This window comes from Pelecanus crispus, chromosome 6 (assembly GCF_030463565.1).
Source record: "Pelecanus crispus isolate bPelCri1 chromosome 6, bPelCri1.pri, whole genome shotgun sequence".
Taxonomy (NCBI): domain Eukaryota; kingdom Metazoa; phylum Chordata; class Aves; order Pelecaniformes; family Pelecanidae; genus Pelecanus; species Pelecanus crispus.
Window position 1 is genome coordinate 27,235,455 of NC_134648.1, and position 22,569 is coordinate 27,258,023.

General features: G+C 37.2%; 1 protein-coding gene across 1 annotated transcript in view; it reads left to right on the forward strand.

The window, feature by feature from the left end:
- The window catches only part of TTC17 (tetratricopeptide repeat domain 17), a 65,526-nt gene that overhangs the window by 18,578 nt on the left and 24,379 nt on the right, over positions 1–22,569 (forward strand). The window contains exons 4-16 of the mRNA XM_075712785.1: positions 923–1,034; positions 2,157–2,288; positions 2,972–3,081; positions 3,372–3,516; positions 3,895–4,034; positions 4,278–4,438; positions 4,757–4,869; positions 6,437–6,577; positions 7,022–7,137; positions 8,270–8,444; positions 9,032–9,109; positions 11,323–11,547; positions 13,733–13,919. Coding sequence (XP_075568900.1) covers positions 923–1,034; positions 2,157–2,288; positions 2,972–3,081; positions 3,372–3,516; positions 3,895–4,034; positions 4,278–4,438; positions 4,757–4,869; positions 6,437–6,577; positions 7,022–7,137; positions 8,270–8,444; positions 9,032–9,109; positions 11,323–11,547; positions 13,733–13,919 — 1,835 coding nt within the window. The remainder of the gene's footprint in view (positions 1–922; positions 1,035–2,156; positions 2,289–2,971; positions 3,082–3,371; positions 3,517–3,894; positions 4,035–4,277; positions 4,439–4,756; positions 4,870–6,436; positions 6,578–7,021; positions 7,138–8,269; positions 8,445–9,031; positions 9,110–11,322; positions 11,548–13,732; positions 13,920–22,569) is intronic.

Genomic DNA, 22,569 nt, shown 5'->3' on the forward strand with positions numbered 1-22,569 from the left:
GATTGTTCTTGAGATGCCAGTTGTTTTATTTTGTATTAGTGTGGAATAAAATTGAAACAACCTCTGCCACTAATTATGAAAGGGTATGACACAGAAATTCTGTCTCCCCCAAACTGTCCGTGTTAGCCCTGCCCTGAAACTTCTTCATTCTGTTCGCAGGCTCGCAGTCAGTTCTCCCACTGTAACTCTGTACTGATAGGACCAGACGTGACTTAAACTGAAGTGCACCATGTAGAAGGGGGTTGAATTTACCTGAGTGTGCTTTGGGTGTTTTGAGCTAGATGCACTTCTTGTAGTGGGAACTGTCTTGACTTAAATTTGAATGAAATTCTGTTGATTACGAAGCTGTTGAACCTTCTGGTCATACTTCCTCCCTTGTGTTTATCAAGTAAAGGACGTGTGGGCAGTCTGCTTGTCATTCAGCTTCATTGGTAATTCATCTTCAGGGCTGACTGTTTTGGTTTTGTAGTTTTATTTTTTTAACATAATCAGATGAGTACTTGAAGTGGGAAAATATTCATTTTATCCTCACATACCTTCATCTGGACTTCTCACTAATACTTGGGGTTGGTTTGTTTGTTTCAGAGTCTTCTAATTTGCATGCATTGCCATTTGCCTGGCAGATAGATCATTAACCATAGTAGTGATACACTGAGTTGATGCTGATACATTTTGGAGGCTATCCAAATGTTGATGTTTTCTCTAAAGCAGACAGAAATTTGTTTACTTTATCCTATAGTGATGGCATCCTGAGACAACTGAAATCTGGGAAGACATCAGAAATGGTCTAATACGCTCAAACACAGGATTTTTGTTAATGGTCAAATCAGGATACTGTGTCCATCAACTACAATACTGTCTCTTATGAACTTTAGCAGTATTTTAATCTGGAGTCTGCTGTGTTATGTTGTTATGTCCTCAGCCCTGAAGACTATATAGACACAAAGTCGCCAGTGCCTCCAGACCTGCAGCAGCCAGACTGTACAAAAGTTCTAGATCTTCCATACAGTATTCATGCTTTTCAGCACTTACGGGTAAGCGAGCAAATGCAAGTATGTTTTTTTTTCTCCATCAGGAAGAGGAATAGAAAACTCTTACTGGCAGTTCTCAGTCAAGGTTGAAAGGTATTGTAATCTGTCAAGACTGTTTCAGACTTTTTTTCTAAATGACAGTTGTGCCCCTATTAAAGTAACTGCTTTTATAGGAGGACAGTTCCATCAGATACACAGATCTTGTTTCTCTTCTGTTATTGTTTGCCTTATTTTAGAGGGCATTTTTAGGAAAATGGTGTATTTTGTTTTCATAACACACATTTCATTAGTAGAATGGTGGCTTTCATTGGAAATGCTTCTGACTTGTGAATTGTTTCAGTTGAAAATTGGAGAGTGCTGAACAGGGTCGTTAAACTGTATGAAGATTCAGGGTCAGAAAATTGTTTGCAGGCTTGTCGGTAGCTCCTAACATACTTGACTGTCTCTTTGGTATCTGAATGCCAAGCCCTAACCCAGAGGATGAGGTAATTGTTCTTTACTAGTACAAAGTTCATCTGCTTTAGAAAGGTTACAGTGGAAGTGTTTTTGTCAGCAGTATTATATGAGCAAATTTTGTAATGCAGACGCAGCTTTAGTGCTTATATCTTGATATTTATTTTATTACAAGTCTTTAAAATAACTTTTCATCTACAAATAAGGATTTTGTTATGGACAAAACAGGAACTGAAGTTTTTTAGCTCTGTTCCTGGATCTGGATATACTTTTGAAAGTATGTTTGTTGTTGGGGAAGGAAGAAAGAGAAGAGATGTAAGAATACTTTAATAGTGTAACCTGACAAACATGAGTTAAGTGCTTCACTGGTCATCAGTGAAATCAATAGCTGCCAGATACACAGTGCTACCAGAAATGAGTATTTCTCCTGTAGCATTCACAAGCAGAGGCTGCTTTTAGCTGCTTCTAGTGTTTGCCTATCTATAATAATATATATTATTCATCTGTCAAAGGTGACATTATCCTGTCAAGTCTCTAAGATCTTGATACGGAAGGGTGATAGGAATCTAAAATAACCAAGCTGTAAATTTTCCTGGGAGTCATGCTCTTGGGTGTATTTCTCTACTTTTAGTTAAAGTGTCAGCAAATACCTATATTCAATTTTTATTTTAGGGTGTCCAAGAAAGAGTTAATCTTTCCGCACCCTTGTTACCTAAAGAAGATCCAATCTTCACATACCTATCACGGAGGCTGGGAAGAAGTATAGAGGAAATAGGTCATCGTATTTATGACGGGCTAATGAAGGTATGAAACTGTAATCTTACTGTATGCACAAAAAGAGTGCTAGAAAGGGCTCATAAGATTAGATATGCCTGGTACGTGCGGTCAGATCCAGTACTAGTTTTGCACATATTTTTGGTTTGCATTTCAGTTACAAAAGGCAGACTAAAAACATTTTCTGCTAGGCAAGCAGAAGTAGGAAAAGGCATTAGCAAAGCCAGTGAATAGATACTTACTGTCGTCTTTAATGACTCATGTATTTGTGTGGTCTGGCAAACCACCTTCATTGCTCTGTCAAGGTAATAAGAGCTTTTAAACAAAAATGCAGGTACTTAAAGGACAAAGAAGAAACAATAGTATTGAAATGGGTATGTTTTTATTAAATGCCTTCCTGCAAAATATAGGAACTTTCATTGAACTCCAGCTAAGCTGCTGATGCTTAAACTACTGCGACTTCTCATTTCATCTCATTTTGAATTTTTACCTGTCTGAAAGGCAGAAGTTCTGTTTATTTAATACATTTATGTGCTAGTTCATTCTTCCCGAACATTCACAACTATTGCCAAATGGCAGCTTTCCAGAGGAAGAGGATAACTTAGAGCAGGTTTAGTGCTCAGCTTTCCATCCCATAGTAATTAAAGCCCTGATTAACCTTTTAGTTCATGTCTTAGTAGTTAGTACAGTTCATGTGTTTCTCTTTACTGCAGAACTCTTCTTCCTGGGTGCTCTATAATATGGCTTCTTTCTACTGGCGAATAAAGAATGAGCCATACCAAGTAGTAGAATGTGCCATGCGTGCCCTTCATTTTTCTTCAAGGTAAGAATTGCTAATAAAGGTGTCTTTTCAGATTGCTTTTCTAGGTATCCTAATTAGTAAAAAGGTTTTAGTTTCTAAGACTGTATCCTAAGGAATAATCCATGTTACTTGTTCTTAGTCTTTATGTGCTATACTAGGCATATATATAGTTTAGACATTTTTCTACCAAATTACATATTTAATATATGACTGATGAATGAGTGTATCCTTATGCATGATTCTTACACAGTCTGACCTTCTTTTAATGTCTGTTTTTTGTTTTTTCTTTTCATTTTCTTTTCTTCTTTTAGGCAAAATAAAGATATTGCACTTGTAAATTTGGCAAATATTCTGCACCGGGCTCACTTCTCTGCAGATGCAGCTATTGTGGTCCATGCAGCTCTGGATTACAGTGACTTCTTTACCAGCTATTATACTTTGGGAAATATATACGCAGTAAATACTATCTTTATTTTCCAAGACTTCTAGGAAAACAGATATTATTTAGTCTTTCTGGCTTGACTTGTAATGCTTTACTCTTTTACAATGTGTCTTGTGTTCCACTTGCACTTCATGCTTAATGTTTAAGATTCTGTCAAGATATTTTTATCCAAAAGTCTGTCTTTCAGCAAAGGTTTTTATCTGCACTTGGAAATAAATCCCAGGGAAATTCTCCTGCAGCCTTTAGCAGATATAGTGGCTTGAGTTTCAGAAATGACAGGCTGCTTGTTACCACAAATTAAAATTTGAGTTAATGACTTCTTTAGAAGTGGAATTTTTTTTCATTAAATATTACCGAACGATGGCTAATTCTGTCTCTCGGTCATTCTTCAGATGCTTGGAGAGTACAACCACTCAGTCCTGTGTTATGATCATGCTCTACAGGCCAAACCAGGGTTTGAGCAAGCTGTAAAAAGGAAGCATGCTGTCCTGTGTCAGCAGAAACTTGAGCAAAAATTGGAAGCCCAGCACAGGTAACTAGAGAAGCATCCTAGTGGTAATTCATACACTCTCACTTTTATTGTTCTGTTGGAGCAAATATTTACATTTCAAATAGAATAATGATTTTCAACTTTACATATTTCTTTGACTATGCAATAAAATTTTTCATAAGAATACTTCAAGAAACCCAAAGTTGAAAATGTGCAACACCATAGGAAAAGCTGATATTTTAAAAAGCATTCAAAGTAAATCTTTTCTACTGTTGAATTTTCAAGATCACTTCAGCGAACATTAAATGAATTGAAGGAATATCAGAAGCAGCATGACCATTACCTTAGGCAACAAGATGTTTTAGACAAGTACAAGCTCATCCAGGAGGAACAAATCTTGAGGAACATCATTCATGAGACACAGATGGCAAAAGAAGCTCAATTAGGTACAACTTTTTAGAGTCCGTGCTCATTATAGCAATGAAGAATTGCACATATTCAGGTTAATGTCAGGACATAACTTCTTTATATATTAAGATGGCCCTGCGTGGCTGTTATGTGTTGCTTATTAAAACAAGGGATTGCAATATGTTCTTGAACAGCATTTTTTTTCAAGTTTTTTGAAGACAGAGTTTCCTCTGTGCTGATTAAATAAATAAAAAGGATTGACCAAATTGGGGGTGGAGGGATTTACTGTATGCTGTCTTTGTCTCCTCAGAAACCTCACTTATATAGTAGAAAAAAAAGTGTTTTGTGCTCTGCAGGGAACCATCAGATTTGTAGACTGGGCAACCAGCAGCATAGCTTGCACTGCCAGTGGGACCAGCCTGTTCGTTATCACCGCGGAGACATTTTTGAAAATGTGGAATATGTTCAGGTTTGTCTGTGAATTGATACCAAGTTGCATCCCATTTGCCTTATTAGCAAAATAGTTCCAATTTTTTTGAGGCTTGACAAAGGGAGTACATTTTGGGTGTGGTGATTATAGCAAGAAATCATTTAGTCTCTTTTCCAGAGTGTAAAGTTTAATGCTAGTTTCTTTTGCTAGTAATACAAGCTGAGGTCGACTGCGGAATACAGAAATTTAGAGGGTTTATTGTGTAAGACTTTGTTTTACTTAGAAAAGAGAACTGTTAGAATTATTTGAACTGAAAAACTTTATTTTAGTCCAAAGTCTTAATGTCCAGTGAGTTACCAGCCACTTCTATATTGACTCCTGTGCTTTTTTCAACGTGCATAGAACAGCCAAGTATTTCTTTCTAAGAAGTACAAGAATCCTCACTTGAGGAATTACAGCTTTCTCTTACATAAATATACTACATTTCAGACATGCTAGCAGGAGCATAACGTGTTTAATTTTCCAATTTAGTTTCCTTCAGAGAGGACAGGAAAAAGCATTAGGCAGCTAATGTGAATGAAGAGGCAAAGGTTTTCTAACAAGTTAGTTTTCTTTTCTAATGTATGTGTGGTATATGGAACAAGAATTATTCTTTAGTGGAAAGAATATTCCAACATAACAGCTTAGAAGTGTGCTTAAAATATTATTGGGTCAATCACTTACCTCTACAGCCTTAAAATGGATCATAGTTTCTTTTGTTTATTATGCTGTCGTATGACTCAAGCTACACAACTTTTGCATGCTCCTTCCAATTTAATCTTTTTTCTTACCAGAAGGAGCACAAAACTGCCATAAGCAATTAACAAGTGGAAGAGCAGAGCTCAATGGTGTTGAATCTAGCAAGTGCTTTTGCAGCCCAAAAATAAGGTGTTAGCCTGGTTTTGTAGGTATTTGCGGATTGTATATCTTGGATTAGACAGTACACCAAGGAAATCTGATACAGGACTATTGAGAAGTTTTGGAAGCAAGGCGTATACTAATACTGAAAATCCAGAACGACAGCCACCCAAGCAACACTGCTGCTCTGTTAGAACTACAGATAAAGATTATGGTTTCACTTATTTTGCCATGTGGAATGTGTTCTGGAGTTTCCCCTTAACTAGTTTAAGAAACAGGAGTAATTATTTTTAATTATGCTATGTTTTCTTCTTGGATGTTCTTCCTATTATAATAATTATGAATTCAGATTATGAAGATAATTTTGCAAGCCATGAGTCTTAGTAACTGACTTGAACTAGAGCTGTGCAGTCTAGATAAGTAGATTTTGTTTGTGGTCCATTAGAAATGTTTGCTTGGTACCTTTTAGCATTTTTTTGTTGATTGGCATTTGTGTTTTCATTGTTGACTTATTTACAACATGAATATTGCTTTTTCATGGTGTGAGTGGATCAAGAAGCTTAAATTTCCTTTTTTTTTTTTCATGCTACCCAAATTTCAGCTCATCAGTGAGGCTTAACTACATAAATGGTGGGGGAAAAAAACAATGTGCGGAAATTCAGCCAGTAATATACCATCTCTTTATTAAATACTGGTTTTGTGTTTCTAGTTCGGTGAAGACTCTTCAACTTCTAGTATGACATCTGTGAACTTGGACCTTCATGCAAACCAAAGCGACCACAGCCAGTCCTTGCAGTCTTCCCCCGTTGCTCGTTCGATCGTTTCAGTATGGAGTGTAGAATCCAATAAAGTGAGTGAAGAGAATAAGCTTTGCCCTTTCAGAAAGGACTTCTGAAAGTGTGAATCTTGTCCTTGTTTATGTGAAACTTCTTAGCATTTGGGGTACAGTTTTGATATGTGGCGGCACTGGAGAATGCAGCATTCTGAATTTCTTCAACATATAAACATCTCCGTAGTTTCTCTGTACCCGTTTCCCATCATTTGAAACTCTACTGCAGTGCAGAGAGGGTTGTTCTTAGGTACCTTTGTAAACATCTGCTGCAAATAAAGCAGTACAGCTGAGCATAAATAGAAAACTGAACTGCTGATATTCCAGAAAAGATGGAAAAATAATAGTTTTAAAGATCTCTGCTCTTTTTTTCCTCTAGACTATTCCTTGTGTTCTTACTGGCTTGTTAATTAGAATAATAAAAATGTTGAGAAAATAACCAAAAATAATTCCTTTCCCCCTTAGGACAAACAGCATATTCTTTGGCCTCAGCGATCAGAGTGCATGAAATCTTTCCCCAAAATTCCTGATCCAGAAGAACTGCCAACTTACTTCCTGCCTCCAGAAAATAGGGGATTCAGGCAAGTGATGATTTTTAAAAATTGTATTTGTAAATTTTCACACTAATGTCTTAATGAGTAATTAGTAATCAACAGCACAGATGTGTTTGGACCTCTCCCTCTGGCCATTCCACAGAAGGAGGGTGTTTTCCTTTATTGTTGTCTTTGCTGCAACTGTAACAATCAGATCCAATTTCATGGTGATTCTTCCCTGACTGTTGGTACAAGGTGAATACATGAAATATCTACAGTATTACTAAAAGAATGAGGATTTAAGCACAAGTCTGAATGTCTTGTAGACTATATTTAAAAACAAACAAACAAACAAAAAAAGACCTCGAGAGAGAGAATGAGATGAGTATCTATTTAATAACTACAATTAACTGTTGTACATTGCATACATCCCCTTGGCTTTAGTTATGGTAACAGAAAATTGTGAAGACCAGAAAATACTAAAAAAGGATTAGGAGTGGAAAGCCCTGGCTCATTTATTTGGGACAGAGGTAGAAAACCAGCTTAGTTGTGGGATAGTCAGTAATATTTGTTATTACATAGGATAAAATAATCGTGTCTATGTTGTGATAGCTACCTTACATAGATCAATGCAATTTTATAATATCCTACTCACTTAACATTATAATAGTGATAGTAAGAAATGTTTCTTCTCCTGGTCAGTATAATTCTGGTATTGAGCATGTGTTAAAGCAAAGGTTCCCATCCACAAATGTCCCGAAGCTTCCTTTGAGAAAAACAGTGTTCAATTAGAATGTTCTTCCCAAATAATTTGGCTACCTCTTGATGTTTTTTAAATCAAACTTTAGTTTAAAAAACTTCATCGTTTTCTTTTTCACTTATCTATTTAGGCCTAGACTTCATATAGTCCTTAGTAGCATAATACCAGACCTTCTGTGTCTTCTTTCTACTGCATTGTCTGTTATTTACAGGTATTCTATGCTTAGAAATGGAAAGTAAAGACCTTATTAATAATTTTTCAAGGGAAGGGTGGTCCTTGAACTCTCCTGGTTTGCAGCTCATGTCTCGTGGCAGTCTACAGTATGAGGCTTGTCAGTTGATATATATCTGATTCTTATGTTTATAGATTAGTGACGTGCAGCACGTGCTGTTAATTTGTCTTGGTTCTCCTTATTGCTAGAGTCCAGCCAATCTTGAGTATCCCAAGAGATACTGTCCAGCATGGAGAAACCCAAGCACCAGACTGTTCTTCCATTACTGATGCTCGTAACAATGAATCTCTAAACATACTGGTCAAGGAACTAGACAGTAATCTAGATTTGAAATTCAAGATGCCGGATGATCAAGCAAGACAAGTAAGAGGCATTTTCTCATTGGTTCTCTTCTGATTTAAAGTTTTTAAAGCTCGCCTCCTTATTGCCTTAAAAATCTTACTCAGAACATGAAAGATTCTGATATTTAAAATATTACTTGATATCACAAGCCAATCAGTACTTCCAAAAAAGGGGAGTAAGTGCTTTTTAATAGGTGCTGGCGAAAGGGAGAACTTGTCACTCAGCATAAGACTTCTTGTCTGACTTCTTTCAAATGCTGACCAAAAGCACACAGAATAGGAAATTTAATTTACTATTTAAAATTACTGCTTTCTCTTAAAACTTCTAACAGTCCACATGATTCATCATCTTGAAGTTTCCAATAACGACTGTATTCTACCAAGTTGGTAACTTTAGGCTGAGATTAGTCCTTCATACTGCTTTCTGGAGATTGCTTTAGTTATTACATGTTCACATCATCTGTTTAGAACAAGTTTTCTCCCCCCCACACCCCTTCGCTAAAGGGAAGACTTAGGGAAGTGAGACCTGAATGACCCATGTAGATATATCCTGTAGAATTTATTCAGTTGTTTAAAAAAAAAAAAATAAATAAAATCTCTGTTTTCCAGGTTTTGCATTCTCGTATCAACAATCAAACTATTTCACAGGCGAAGATAGGAGCGTTTCTAGATCATGCCATGAAAAAGGTATGTCAAAAACTGTAACAAAAGAGAAATTCAGAATTCTTCTCTGAGGCTTGTTTCTATAACTCTAAAGAAGTTGGTCACGGATGTGCAAGAAATAAGCTTATTTGCTGCCTGTAACTGAGATGAAACTAACTTAAAAATCCATGTTTACAAGTAAAGCACAAATATAGAGAAGTATCCATTTAATTTAGCTTAGTGTGGACCAAACAGACCTGTAGTTACTTGTTCGTGTTGTGACTTCAGGACATGGAGCAGCAATATATTAGCTAATCGTGGCAGCTATTTGCTTAACGGAGAGAAATAGCTTGGAACTACTTCTCCATCTTTCACCCCTCCCTACATGCCTGCCTTTTGCTCTTCCTCCTTCTCCCCACTACCCTGCCTTCCCCCCCACCCCCCTCCAAAGAAACCAACCCTCTGTCACTCTTCTGTCAGGGTAATTAACACTCTGGGGCAAAGAATGTACATCTGTATAACACCCTGTGGAATGCCACCTCCATCTTGCGTGGGGCCTTTGAGAGTCATCACAATTCAAATGACAGGAAGCATTGAGATAGAGGTTGACTCTTTTTTGAAGTGTGGTATTTCTCAAATTAACTCCCTTGTACAAGTTGTGTCAAGGCAGTGTATGTATGTATTGGTTTTAGTCTAAAATCAGTACCATTTACTATGTGCATCTGTCTTACCCAGAAGAAAAATTAACAGTAGGAGTTGATTGCAATTACTATGCTGTTCAGAACAGTCCTATACATGTCTAATGTCTTACTGTTGCAGTGCATAGGTATTTTGGTTTTAACTGTAGTATTCTGTTGCCTTCATGCTTAAAAGTTTGAACTGAGTCATTTAGATGCTGATCTAAGAACACTGTTGTGTCATGCCTGTTCTGCTAATGATAAACTTTCTAGAGCAGGAGTGCCACAGTTGGCATCTTTGTATTGGGAAAGACAAAGTGCTAATAACTTGCTGAGGATTTAGTTAAAGAAAGGTCATTGACACCTGTCTATGGAGTGTAATTCATTGAGGAGTTTGGCACGAATAATATGCAAGTAATGTTATGTATATGGATTGCAAAATAGGGGTGTTAAATACTCTTACAATTACAGATTATGTAAGGTGCTCTGAATAAAGGTAATATATCCTATTGATATCTTCCAGTTCATCTTGAACCATAGGTGGAATGCTCCTGTGTGAGGTTGTTTTTAAAATCTGGAAGAAAATCTTTGTACTGATTAACTTTTTCAACATGGTATTACTGTAATGCCAGCTGTATTGCATTAATACAATACTACTGTAAAGATCCTTATCTGTTTCACTTCTGTGATCTTAGCTGCATGTTTCCTACTCATGCATGCATTTGGGTGGGCTTCAGGTTGGATTCGACATTGATTTCAGTTGTTGCTTTTGTACTTTAAAAATCTTTGTAGAATTGGGTAACACAGAATGCTGAAAATACTAAAAACTAGAATGTAAGTGTTTCTAAACCATTTCATACTGCTCCATCTGAAAGTGGATGTTTTTACATAGCTGTGTCCACACACAATTTTGCTATTTCTCCTCTAGGATGAGTGGGGTTTTTTTCTGTTATAGGTGAAAGAGGAGTAAGGAACGTTCAAAGTGTATTTGACACTTCCTCCATTATTCCATCTGCTCTCACTTGTTGCTTGCTATTTTATAATCTTTGAACAGTATCTAATGCGTGTCACTTTAACTTTCGTAAGACAAATAGATAACTAAATCTAAGAAAAAACAACTCTGAAACCTTAAATTGACAGGAAATCTTGATGTTGTATATAGGACCTGGAAGCACGTCTAACTACAATTTAAAAGCTGACTGATCCTCAAATTGTAACGTTTCTACTTAGATCTATATTAATGTAGTTTTAAGACTCTGAAGTCGCTCACAAATGTTGCTTCCTGAAGTGAGCTAACCATTATCACTTGTATATTTTAAGGGATTTTGTGGTCATGAAGAGCAGAGTGTGAGCAACAGCTGCCACTAAATTACAGTTCAGACTGTAAATTGCATCGATTTGAGTAGAGCAGATTGAGTAATCTGCTAGCAGTCACAGCAAAGTGTAATTTGTATCTAGTTAATGAGATAGTATGCAAGGGTGAGTTTTGTTTGTTTGTTTCTTACCAAAGAGCAGGCAATTCTGTCTTCCTGAGGCACCTCGCCGTGGGTGTTTTCATCCTTTTCCCTGACTTTCCTATAGCCAGAAGATCCTCTGTGGCTTGTGCTTAATGAAGCTGGATTGTACTGGCGTGCAGTTGGAAATGGCACCTTTGCTATCACCTGTTTGCAAAAAGCATTTAATTTGGCTCCACATGAGTATCAGGACATTCCTCTGGTCAATCTTGCTAACCTCTTGATTCATTATGGTCTTCATTTGGATGCCAGCAGGCTCCTGCTGAAGGCTTTGGCCATCAATGCCTCTGAGGTAAGATGATTTTTTTTGTCTTCGTTCAGTGGTGAATGTCCTTTCCTTCATTATTTCTAAATATATGTTTGTTACTTGTGCTTACTTACCTGCGCATGCAGTTCAGCTTCCAGCTTGTGATTTGCAACAGATGTTAATTTTCATTTTAATTCTTGATCACACTGGGGGTGATGCTGGTTGCTGAGAATATAGACACCTAGAGCAGAAGTTCTTCTAGAATAGGTAACAGATTTTTTGCCTCCCAAAATCTGTATTATCAGCGGTGGCTCCAAGGAATCTAATCCTGGTGTTTTGGCAACACTTGTATCTAAAACAGAGGTCTGTAATGCTGTTGGCATTGTGTCTTGATTTTTAAAACCCTTAAAGTAGCACGTACGTCACCAAGATCTTTGGCTGTATAGACATCTTTCTGTGCCACTTGACTTTTATCTGTACTTTTTTATTTGTCCCTAGATTTCATCCATATACCTAGAGGAGAAGCTGTGTTCTAGTTGTTTGGTGACTTTACTTCCAACCATAGATTCAAACCAGGTTTTTGTATTTCTGAATGATAACATTATAAACAGTTTGTAGGTTGTCAGCTATGTCATGTGGAAAGTTCTGTATAAACTGTTTATAAACTACTGGACTGGCCAGAACAATTGTGAAAAGGAAGCGAGGGGGAGGGCATGGCACTGGACACTTTTTCTCTAGCAAGTAATTTTGGTCTTAGATTTGAAATGCTTCAGTAAGAAGTTCAAGTGACTTTTTCCTGTACTTCTGCTTCTGTAGTTAGATAAACAGAGAGCTTAAACCTCCCAGACCACCAGTCATCTAGTACATAAAAAAGCTAAAAACAGAATAAGCTTTTTCAATGTAGGATTCGGGAACAATTTTGCAATTGTTGGAAAGGAATCTAGCCCATTTGGGTGACAGGTAAGAGTGCAAAAAGGAACTGTAGAAAGAACTATGCATGAATGATATGCCTTAAGAAAAACACTTGAAAGCACAGCCTTGGAGGGGAGGAGCTTAGGGATCCTTAGCACCATGCTGTGTGAGTAAGGCTTATCTTCAAAAATATTGGCAAGTCCTGCCTCATTACAATAATGCTTGCTCCTATTTTTTTCACAAATTCTCAGTCCTGTAATACCTATTGTATCAAAAAACTGGCAGGAGAATTCGTACTTGAATAGTATTTCCTGGAATATAACAGAAAGTAAATACAAATTAAAATTAATTACAGCTACAGGGAGTGAAGGATGTGCTATATTAGCAAAAGCTTTAAAAAAAAAAAAATCCTGCTGCTCAGCTTGCACCTTTTTCTAAATGGGGTTTAATAATACAAGCTAAGATGAGTTTGAAAAATCTTAAGCTCCTGATCAGTCTCCACATTTTCAGATAATGAATGTAAAATTATTTCAGTGGAAAAAATGACTGCTAAATTACAATATTATAGTCATTATTCTAGCATTATACTGTTAATTGCAGCAAATTACTTAGTGTAAGTGAAAGACTTTTCAGTCAACAAACAGAGTGTAATGCTTTACTATGTGCCTGAATTCAAGTGCTAATTAAATTCTACCCAGTGAAAAAGGTGTTTATAATTTGTACTTCTAAAAAATACGTATTTTAGGGAGACTAGCCAAGAGCAGTGGACAAAAATATTAAGTCTTATAAAGAATTGAAAGTAAACATAAATGTATACCCCTAAGCTAGTGTGACGTTGTTTTCAGTAACCTAGTTCTGCTCAAGTAAATCCTGAACACTCTTGACAAATGAAATGCATCTGTCCTGCTAGAACATTAGTAATATTTTTACATTTTTGCTGACTTTTAATCATTCTAAAATGTCTTCAAGCACTTCAATTTAGTTCTTTGCTACTGCATGCAGTAACCATTATGTTTATGATTGGTTGTAAGTAAGTATTTAATGCTTCATTTCAGCTTGTGTGTATTTAACAGCTGTTTTTCACCATAGGAAGATGGAATCCTGAACATACCCTTATGTCAGAACAGCTTTTGTTTAGTACCAATGCATCAAGCTGTTAGTTCTCCATTCTAAGAATAAGCAGTCCCTATTTAAGAAGTTTTCTAAATTATTTCCAGACAAATTTGGGAGAGTGTGGATTGATGGGTTTTTCCTAGTTGGCTTCAATTTTAAACTGTTAACATACTTGTGCTGGAGTATGTTGCTTTTCTCTTTGCAGCCCCTGACCTTTTTGAGCCTAGGAAATGCATATCTGGCTCTGAACAACATTAGTGGAGCCCTGCAGGCCTTCAGACATGCGCTGGATTTGACGACCAAGTGCCTGGAGTGTGAAAGCAGCCTGAAGATGATCCGCTGTTTGCAGTTTTATCCTTTTCTGTACAACATCACCTCTTCTGTGTGCAGTGGTAAGCAACTGCTGAAAGATGGACCACAAGTGAAGTAGTGTCTATTTGCCTTGGGTATTGCACCTGAAATTCATGATTACTCTACTTTTTTTCCAAGGATCCTCTCTTTTGCTTTATAGTGCTTTCTCCCTATAAGGACCAAGGTTGAGGCACTGCTTTTAATGGAAAAGTTACAATCCATTAAGTGCTTAAGAATGACTTCTTAAATACCTAGAGGGCTGCCGCTGAGTGCAAATTACTTCCTGAGTGTGTCAGTAATACCTTAACAGCCTTACTGATATCTCTTCCTGGTAAATTAGGAATGCTAGTTTCAGTATTTATGGAAGTGCGCAGCTACTACTGCTAGACTACTGCCCCTTTGTACATCCCTTCAAATATTACAGTCAGATGATTATGTTTTCTTAAAGCTGAAGAATTTGGTGAAGAGCAATTTAGTTTTAATTCATATCCTTTCAGTGTGTTCAGTACTTCAGATGTCATTTTCCAGTGTTCAGTCTTTACAGAATAGACTATATTGTGTCAACATTATTTTGTTTATATGGGGTCTGTGTTCACAGCTCTTAACCCTCCAAAAATCTGTAAGAATGACAACTTTGAACCTGATCTCTCCCCCCAAAATATTTTAAAACGTGTGAGATAGAATGCTTTATTATCCTTAGTGGCTACTTGTATTTAAAAAAAAAAAACCCAAAAAAAAACCCCAGTAATAGCTTTTGGAGATGGATTATTTCATTTCAGTGAACCCCACTGAATATTTCAAGTATTTTGTATTTTGTATGTACTTGCGTATGGCTAATACGCTGCTCATGAGCAATCTTGAAGCACATTTATGAATATATTTTGTAATCCCGTCTCTCTCATATTGTTACTATGATATCTGTCCACCTAATCTTTCCTTTCTTTGTAAATGAAAACCTCACATGAGAGAAATCCTTTTGATTTTTAGTATTGCTAGGACTTCCTCTGACTTTTTTTTTTTTAATTCCCTCTCCAGTGGAAGGACATGGAGAAACCTCCTCTGATTTAGCATCTAGAATTACACTGTCTAAACATAAACCAGAGGCCATCATATCTCCTGGTACAATATGTATGATGCCGTAGGTGAAATTCCAGGACTATACCATTAGAATAATACTATCTTTTATGACCATATGCATTTTTGCTCTGATTGTTGTCTCTGCTCTGCATGTCAGTTGTGCAGAGAAATGAATGCTGTTTGGCTCAATATAGTGTAGTAAATGGTATTATGGCCCAACTGATGGGTCTCCTACTGAATTCCAAAATGTCAACTCTTACACTGGTACCTTTCATTGAATCTCTTAATATCAGATTGGCCTTCTTTTAAAAACCCCAACAGATACTGTAAGCAGTAGTGAAACTTGCACATTCCATCACAAGGGACACTTCCACTGTTCTGGAAAAAAAATTCAGTGTCGATTTAGTTTTAATTAAGATCATCTTTAAAAATGTCTGTAACTCACAAGGATAAAGTTGTTCCAGTTAAACCTTAATGATAGCCACTCTATTTTGAGGTTAGGCAAGAAGTGATTAAAAAGTATATTCACAGAACTGAGGTGGTAACGAGCAATGGCTGTATTTGAACCCCAAAGTGATCTTTTACATCTTTCTTTTCTTTTGTATGCTTTTCTTCCTTAAACTTGTCGTAATACTTAAAAATATGCTCCTGATTGGAGCCATTGTTTGGCTGATTCTTGGCTGCTGTTTGCACTGATTCCTGATCCAGGATTTCATTCTGAGGTCAACTGTTACTGCATATGCTGTTTAGGAAGTTTGTGTTTCTTGAATGTGAGGAGAAACCCATATCAAAAGTGCTTATGAGAAAAGTGTTATCTTTCCTTTTTTGCTAGCTTGGCCACAGGCTAACAAAGTGAGCGTGAATATATTCATCTGGTACATTGGGGTGGTTTTTGTTTGTTAAGGAATCTGTGAAGCTGCTAAATCAAGAGAGACATGAATGTGCCTTAGCATGTTAATTTGCTCATTAAATTTCAGTATTCCAGTATTTAAGTATTTTACTCTATATTTTTGCCTTCTTCTGGGACTCTTCCTGTCTTAATATTTCTTTCTTTTTCATTTCTATTTATAATATTCTTTAGGTCATCTTTTGTCTGAGTGCAAGAAACCTGAAAGTGTGAACCTGACAAATAGCGTAAATGTTCTTTGTACATTCTTGTGCAGAGTGTAAAATAAAACATACTGGTTAATTCAACCTTGATGATGATTTGTGGTTTAAGTCAAAACTCGCCATTCAAAAATTGAAAGGTAGATTTGCCTAACTTATTTTCATAAGGTTTGGGGAAACATTTTTTTTCCCCACTGTAAACTTAAACTGGCTTGAGAGGAACCTTGACAGGCTGTATGGAAGTGAGGTTAAGTCTCCAAAACCAGAATTACTTCAAGTATGCATAGCCAGAAATCACAATTCGTACTTAGAAGTATCCTGAAATTTTGAGAGTCTTCTGTTCATCCTTCAGTCCAAGAAAACAATTGAAAAAAGATTGTACATTTGAGTTTTAACCTTACATACGTAATGCGATAGTATATACAATTATTCAACCATTACATAGAACCTAAAAAATACAAACTGTATTTAGATGCTAGTATTTAACATTACCTGTTGCACTTACAGCATTTTTTAAAATGTTAATATCATGTAGACTTACAAAGTTTGTAAAGCAACATAATCTGCTCTTGTTTGGCTCCATGACAGACTGGAAGGCACATTTTGATGACAAGATGCAAACTGAACACTACTTTCACACACCTTTCTGAATGGGACTTCAGTTACAGAGCTAATGCAGCACATTTGTAAATACATGGATCAAATGTATGCTTGACAATCCCAGTATCATTGGATTGTTACTTCAGGAGATTTTCACAGCCTTTCAGATCATGTGTTGCTTCTTGGGGACATCTGATACTGAATTTAGTTTGTCCTCTTGTTATTATGCACTTGATGGCATATCATAACTATTTATATTCTTTGAGATGGATATGTTATGCTGAAAAATTTACCAAGAAATTGGAATGTCAAATGTCTCTGGTTTAATATCTTGTTTTGATAAGCATTCATTCAGTATTTCTGGAAGTAACAGCAGTAGGGCTGCCTGTGCTTTGGGTTGTAGGCCCATGTGATAGCTGTGGTTTTGCTTCGCCTGTCAAAAGCCTCTATTCACGAGAACTGAACTAACTAGCGAGACACGGAGTTCCTTGCTCTGCTGCCGTGAGCCATCGGCAGAATCCAACAAATGGTCAGTGGGAGTTATATGCTAGCATGGGATGGAATATGGGACCAAAAATCTGAATTTATAGTCTGATTTTTGATTACAGTATGTGCCTAGTATATATTTGAAACAGGTGAAATAGGAAATTTCTCAAGCATGTTGGGACATTTGCTGTTAGCACGGGACTTTGGAAGTGTGATACACTAATGCTGACTTGTTGGATGCTTGCTTATATGCTCCTGTCTGTACTGCTGTCTGGTACTATTTTTTTCCTAACGTAACTCTGTTCTAGATAGAAATTGTATTTCGAACTCAAGTCACTCGTGCATGTGAGAAGAGGAATTAAAAACCTCAGACCAACACTTTTCTATTTAACTTCTGCCTCCTATATTGAAGTTTATATAAATACTTGTTTTCATTGTAAAAGGATTTCTAAATCTGCAAAGGTTTTGGGTGGATTTTTTTCTTATGGAGGAAGTGTGTGAAATGTCCAAAATTTAGTACAGCTATATCACGCGTGACATGTATTTTAGGCAGCTGCAGGAGTTCAGTCAGTTGCAACTATTATGGATACTGTACAGCAACAGTGCTGCAGTGCCACATATGCCTCCATTACTTGGACCAACAGCCCACATACTGCCTTATTCCCAAATAACTGAGAAAATGGTTGGAAGACTTCATTGTTATGGGATTAGCCTGTGGTGGTCCTTCTGGAGGTGGCTTGGCAGTGTTAAGGATGTTGTTACTGAATGATCTGGCAAGTCAGTTCCTGAAGCATGTTAAGTAGCAGAAACTTTATGTTGCTTCACAGATACCTAGGCAGCCATATCTGACACACAAATAACAGGACCAAGAGACTTGCCTAACAGGCGTAAAAAACTTAATGTGAAAAACATGGTCAACTCTCAGAGCTGCAGAAATGAGATACTTTGGCTTTGTGCTGCTCACTAAGCTAGTAGAGAAAGCCAGCATCATTTTTGTCTGATACTGAAATGGTGCGTTGCCAGGATTTGTTTTGCCCACCTTTATGGCTTAAAAAATTGCAAGTAGCTTTTATCGTGCGATAAGGTCTGTAGAGGAATATCCAACTAATGCCTAAAGGGATTGTTCCTGTGGCACTTCACTGGCTGATGCAAACATTCAGATGTTTGCCTTATTAAAAAGGTTACAATATACTAGAAGTGTTATTTTTAGTGTGATGGTCAGCTGGCCCGTGAAGCATGCTGATTTGTTAATTGCTGTTGCACAGGACTTTTCCTTACGTGTGTAAACAGAATTGCTGCTTGGAGAAGCAGAAGTTGTTTGTACTCAAAATATTTTTGTCTGATTGTAAGCATCTACCTCTGACTGACAGTTCCAGTTCATTATGAGCTCATGCACTTCACATTCTTTTACACAAGATCAAAATTCAAAATCTTAAACTTTATCAATAGACTGGCAGTATTCAAAACGTGAAGCACAACTTGTTTCAAGCTTCAAGTTTCTTTCATTACTTGGCAGGGTAGTGCTTTTACAAAAAGCTCTGTGCTGCTCTGTTGGAAGCAGAGGCAGTGTGAGTACATCATGAATGTATGTGCATGCCATCAAGATATTTGAATGCTTTTATGTAGTGAGTGTGTGTGTTTGTGAAAGCAATGCATACTTCTGTGAAAGCAATGCATACTTCCTTACTTAATGACTTAGTTCTGTAACATATACAGCAATAGCTTAATGATCTGCTTTAAGTATGGTTTTAGTGCCCTCTTGTGGTACAAATACCCTATACCACATGAAATCAAAAGTTTTATTTCATCCACTTCCTCTTAAAATGGGGAAAAGGTACTTGATCTTTTAAGTGTATGGATTTTCCTTTGTCCCTCAGCACTTAAGTTCTTACAAAGTTAATAAGCTTAGACCTTTAAGCAAATTGACCCGAAGAGGAGAGGTTGACCTGAAAGGAGAATCTCTGCTTGAAACTTGAAAAAAGTAAGCTTATAGACAGATGAAATAACTTGCTTAAATCAACATCATGGTTTAAGCCTCTGACCCTAACTGGACAGCTGCAATCACTTCAAGTTTCCTATGGTGATTCAGATATGCAAACACTAAGCAAAAGCATCACATATATTTCTTTACAATACTGTGTTAAAACATAAAGATGTGCATTTTTAAATGCACCTTTCACTTACTCAGTGATTCCCTACAGGCTATGACTGACTTGATAGTCCCAGCAAGGGGCTGCTAAATTTTGTTTCCATTTCCTATAGCATGAGGTCCTTTTAGACACTTTTATCATAATAGCATTTTACTTTCCTCCTTCTCAAGCTACTGTATCTTGTTCCTCCAAGGAATGCTCATGACTTACAGTGTTAACAGGTGGAAAGAGGGGGTGTTTACTCTTGAGACAAAGGGTGTTGAGCTTAGCTCAGAATTTAATCTTGTTTTAGTTGAAGCAAAAGGCCAGAATCTATACCAATTGCGTGGGATTCTGAACTGAAGACTACTGTATGTTTAAAATTCAGCTTTTTCTTTCCTTGACTTGCATATCATATAAAGGCAGAATTCTTGAGTGCTCCCTTTTCCATATTTAGACTACCACAAACATTAGCTCTCTTACTTACCTGATTATATTAATTATATTAAAATATATATTAATTATATGTTATATTATATTGATTATAATATTAATGAAAGGGATGGGATCTGTGACCATTCATTTCTCTGTTGTTTTTACTCTCTCTCCATTGCCTTATGGGAAAGTTCATCTGTATAAACAGAATAGTCAACCCCGATAGAGTTTTTAAACAAGCAGAATTCCATGAAGCACGCAAACAGCTTGTCAGAGCTCTCAGAAACCCAACATGGCAAATGTTTGCATTGTCATGTAATAGTAGCTTAGAGAAAGTGGGTTGTGTCTTAAACAGTAGCAGTTCTAAAATTAATCTTATCATTTGAAGTTAAATGCTCAGTTGCTTATTTCTGTCCCCTACACACACGTGTGCACCCGTGTGCCTATTGTTTACCCTGCAAGTTCCACCTGGGGTCTGAAAATCAAGCTGGATTCTTTCTCCCTTGAGCATCTCTGGCAGTGGAGATCATCCAGTGTCAGTCCACCTGAAAGATCTGTTGGTGCTACAGAAGTGGAGTCTAGGCTACAGTGTTCGGGCTCTGCAGTGCTAAAGGAGTAAGAGGACATTAAATCATACTTGCGTAGAGTGAAAATACCTTACTGAATGCAGGCAGATATGGAGAATGAGGACTGCTTTTTGTCCTCTTGGAGGCAGACATCCCTAGGGGGTGGGGGTGTCAGGAAATGTCAGACGTGCCTCTGATTGGGAGATCCTGGAGAAATCTTGTATGAGAATGTGCTCTGTGGGAATAACATGACCCAATTGTTCTTTCTGTTTTGTGCTACCGTTTCTGCACCACTAACCCAGGGAGTGAAGCAGCAGTTCCTACCGTCCACCTTTACCGCAATAATCATGGTATTCCTAGAATTTTAGTGCTGTGATCTGGAAGATAGTTGACCAGACACAGGCTTTTTGATACTTTTTACTGTTTGATTTGGTGCCTGCTGTATAAATCAGATCCTTCCCTGAAAAGTCTTTGTCTAGTGACTCTTGAGTGGCTGAAGCACGTGAAAGTGAAGGACCTTGCCTTGATAGTGCCATTCCAAGCTCACTTTGAAACCTGTCTTTCCTTTCCAAGCTCCATGTGTTTTTCTTCTCAAAACTATGCAGAGATGTACAGACTGAGATTCTTAAATTTAAAAAATCAAGGAATGTGGTACTGTGTTAAACATGGCATTTTTAGCTACACCAGTATCCAAAGGCTGTATACCCACTGGTCGTGCACATTGCTTCCAAGCTACTGCTTGCTCAAAAGCCACTATGCATCTTAAAGGTTTCTGTAGCCAGCAAAGACAGCATGCTGTCTTAAGTGTATCTCTGTTGCTCAAGTGTTATTCTCTTTTGCATTTGTTAAATACGCTAATGGGTGAATTTGGTCTGCGACTTCTTTTTATGCTAACATGAGGTGATTTCTTTACGTCTTGTGAAGTCTGTCTTGCTAGCTTACGTACCTACTCTGCTTATTTACAATATGACAGTGTACCTAACAACTTCTCCCAACAGTTACCAGTCTCAGTTTGCATCGTGCTCTGTTAAGAATGGTAAGCCTGCAATCTTTAGTGTTCTGTATTCATTCTGTCTTTTCCCAGGATCAGAAGGCCACAGGCTAGCAGAGGAGGGAGAAGAAAGTCATGGCCTCAGCTGCAGGAGTAACTGAGGAAATGGGGACAGCACAGTGGAAGGGAGCTTAGAATTGTAGGAGAGTTCAGTGAGAGTTTACTGATGCAAAACTATTACTATATGAAGGAAAAGCAGTACAGTATTAAACTAAATATAGTATGACAGTTCCCATTTTTATCTGCCTTTATAGTGCATATGATTCTTCATGATATATTATCTGGATCCGTCAGTTACTTCAGCATAACTACGTGCTCACGTAGTAGGAGGAGGATTGTCACAGGTTAGAGTGGAAGAGAAAAGGTTCTCTTTCCAACTAAATTTTAACTACATGATGCCATTTCTCATGAGTGGGTTAGTCTTGTACTTGAAGTCCCTTTTAAACTTGAAATCATAGGTGCTGTAGGATCTAACAGGATCTAACAAAATATTTAATTTTTAGCACAAGAAGAGGTATGTGGCTTATGATGGAGGAAAGATTAGAAAGAGAGCAAAAACAAATGCAGGCCACTGTTGCCTTTGCTAATGCTAGTGATCCTTAAACTAAGAATTTCCATGGCTTAATCACGAACAGATTTCAGAAGTGTGTTGTGAGCAGGGAGCTAAATATTAGTCATTCGATATTCATAGCCTATGTTATACTGTGATCTACTATGGGTGAGTGTTTATTGTTAAGGAATTAGTAAGTAATTATTTTCTTATTTGACAGTAAAAAAAAAAAAATCCTGGCACCTAGGAGAAGTCACTGAGGACAAGGCTTTGTCTTCAGAACTTACATGTGCTTTTTTTCTCTTGCTTTCTTTCCCTCTTCCCCAAAACAAAACAACAACAAAAAAAAAAAAAAAAAAAACACCGAACCCAAAAAAAAGCTATTCTTGAGGCACAGGCTGAAATTCAGACTGGAGTGCTGCTTACCTTCCTACTCTATATATAGGACCAGGGTCCCCTGAAAGAGACACTTTTGGGGTCTCTTATCCACTGACAGGATTGGAGAGTTTAAATTTAGATGTTTAGATGTTTCTGTGTTTTGGGTCCTATTTCCAGGCATCACAGAGCAAGTTATTGCTTCTAGATGCGCATCGTAAAAAAAGTTCCTATTTTAGTGGGTGGTGAGGAAGGAGGAGAGTGAAAGCTTTAGGTAGTGAACCTCTTTGATTTTCCCCTTCCTGTTTTTAACTA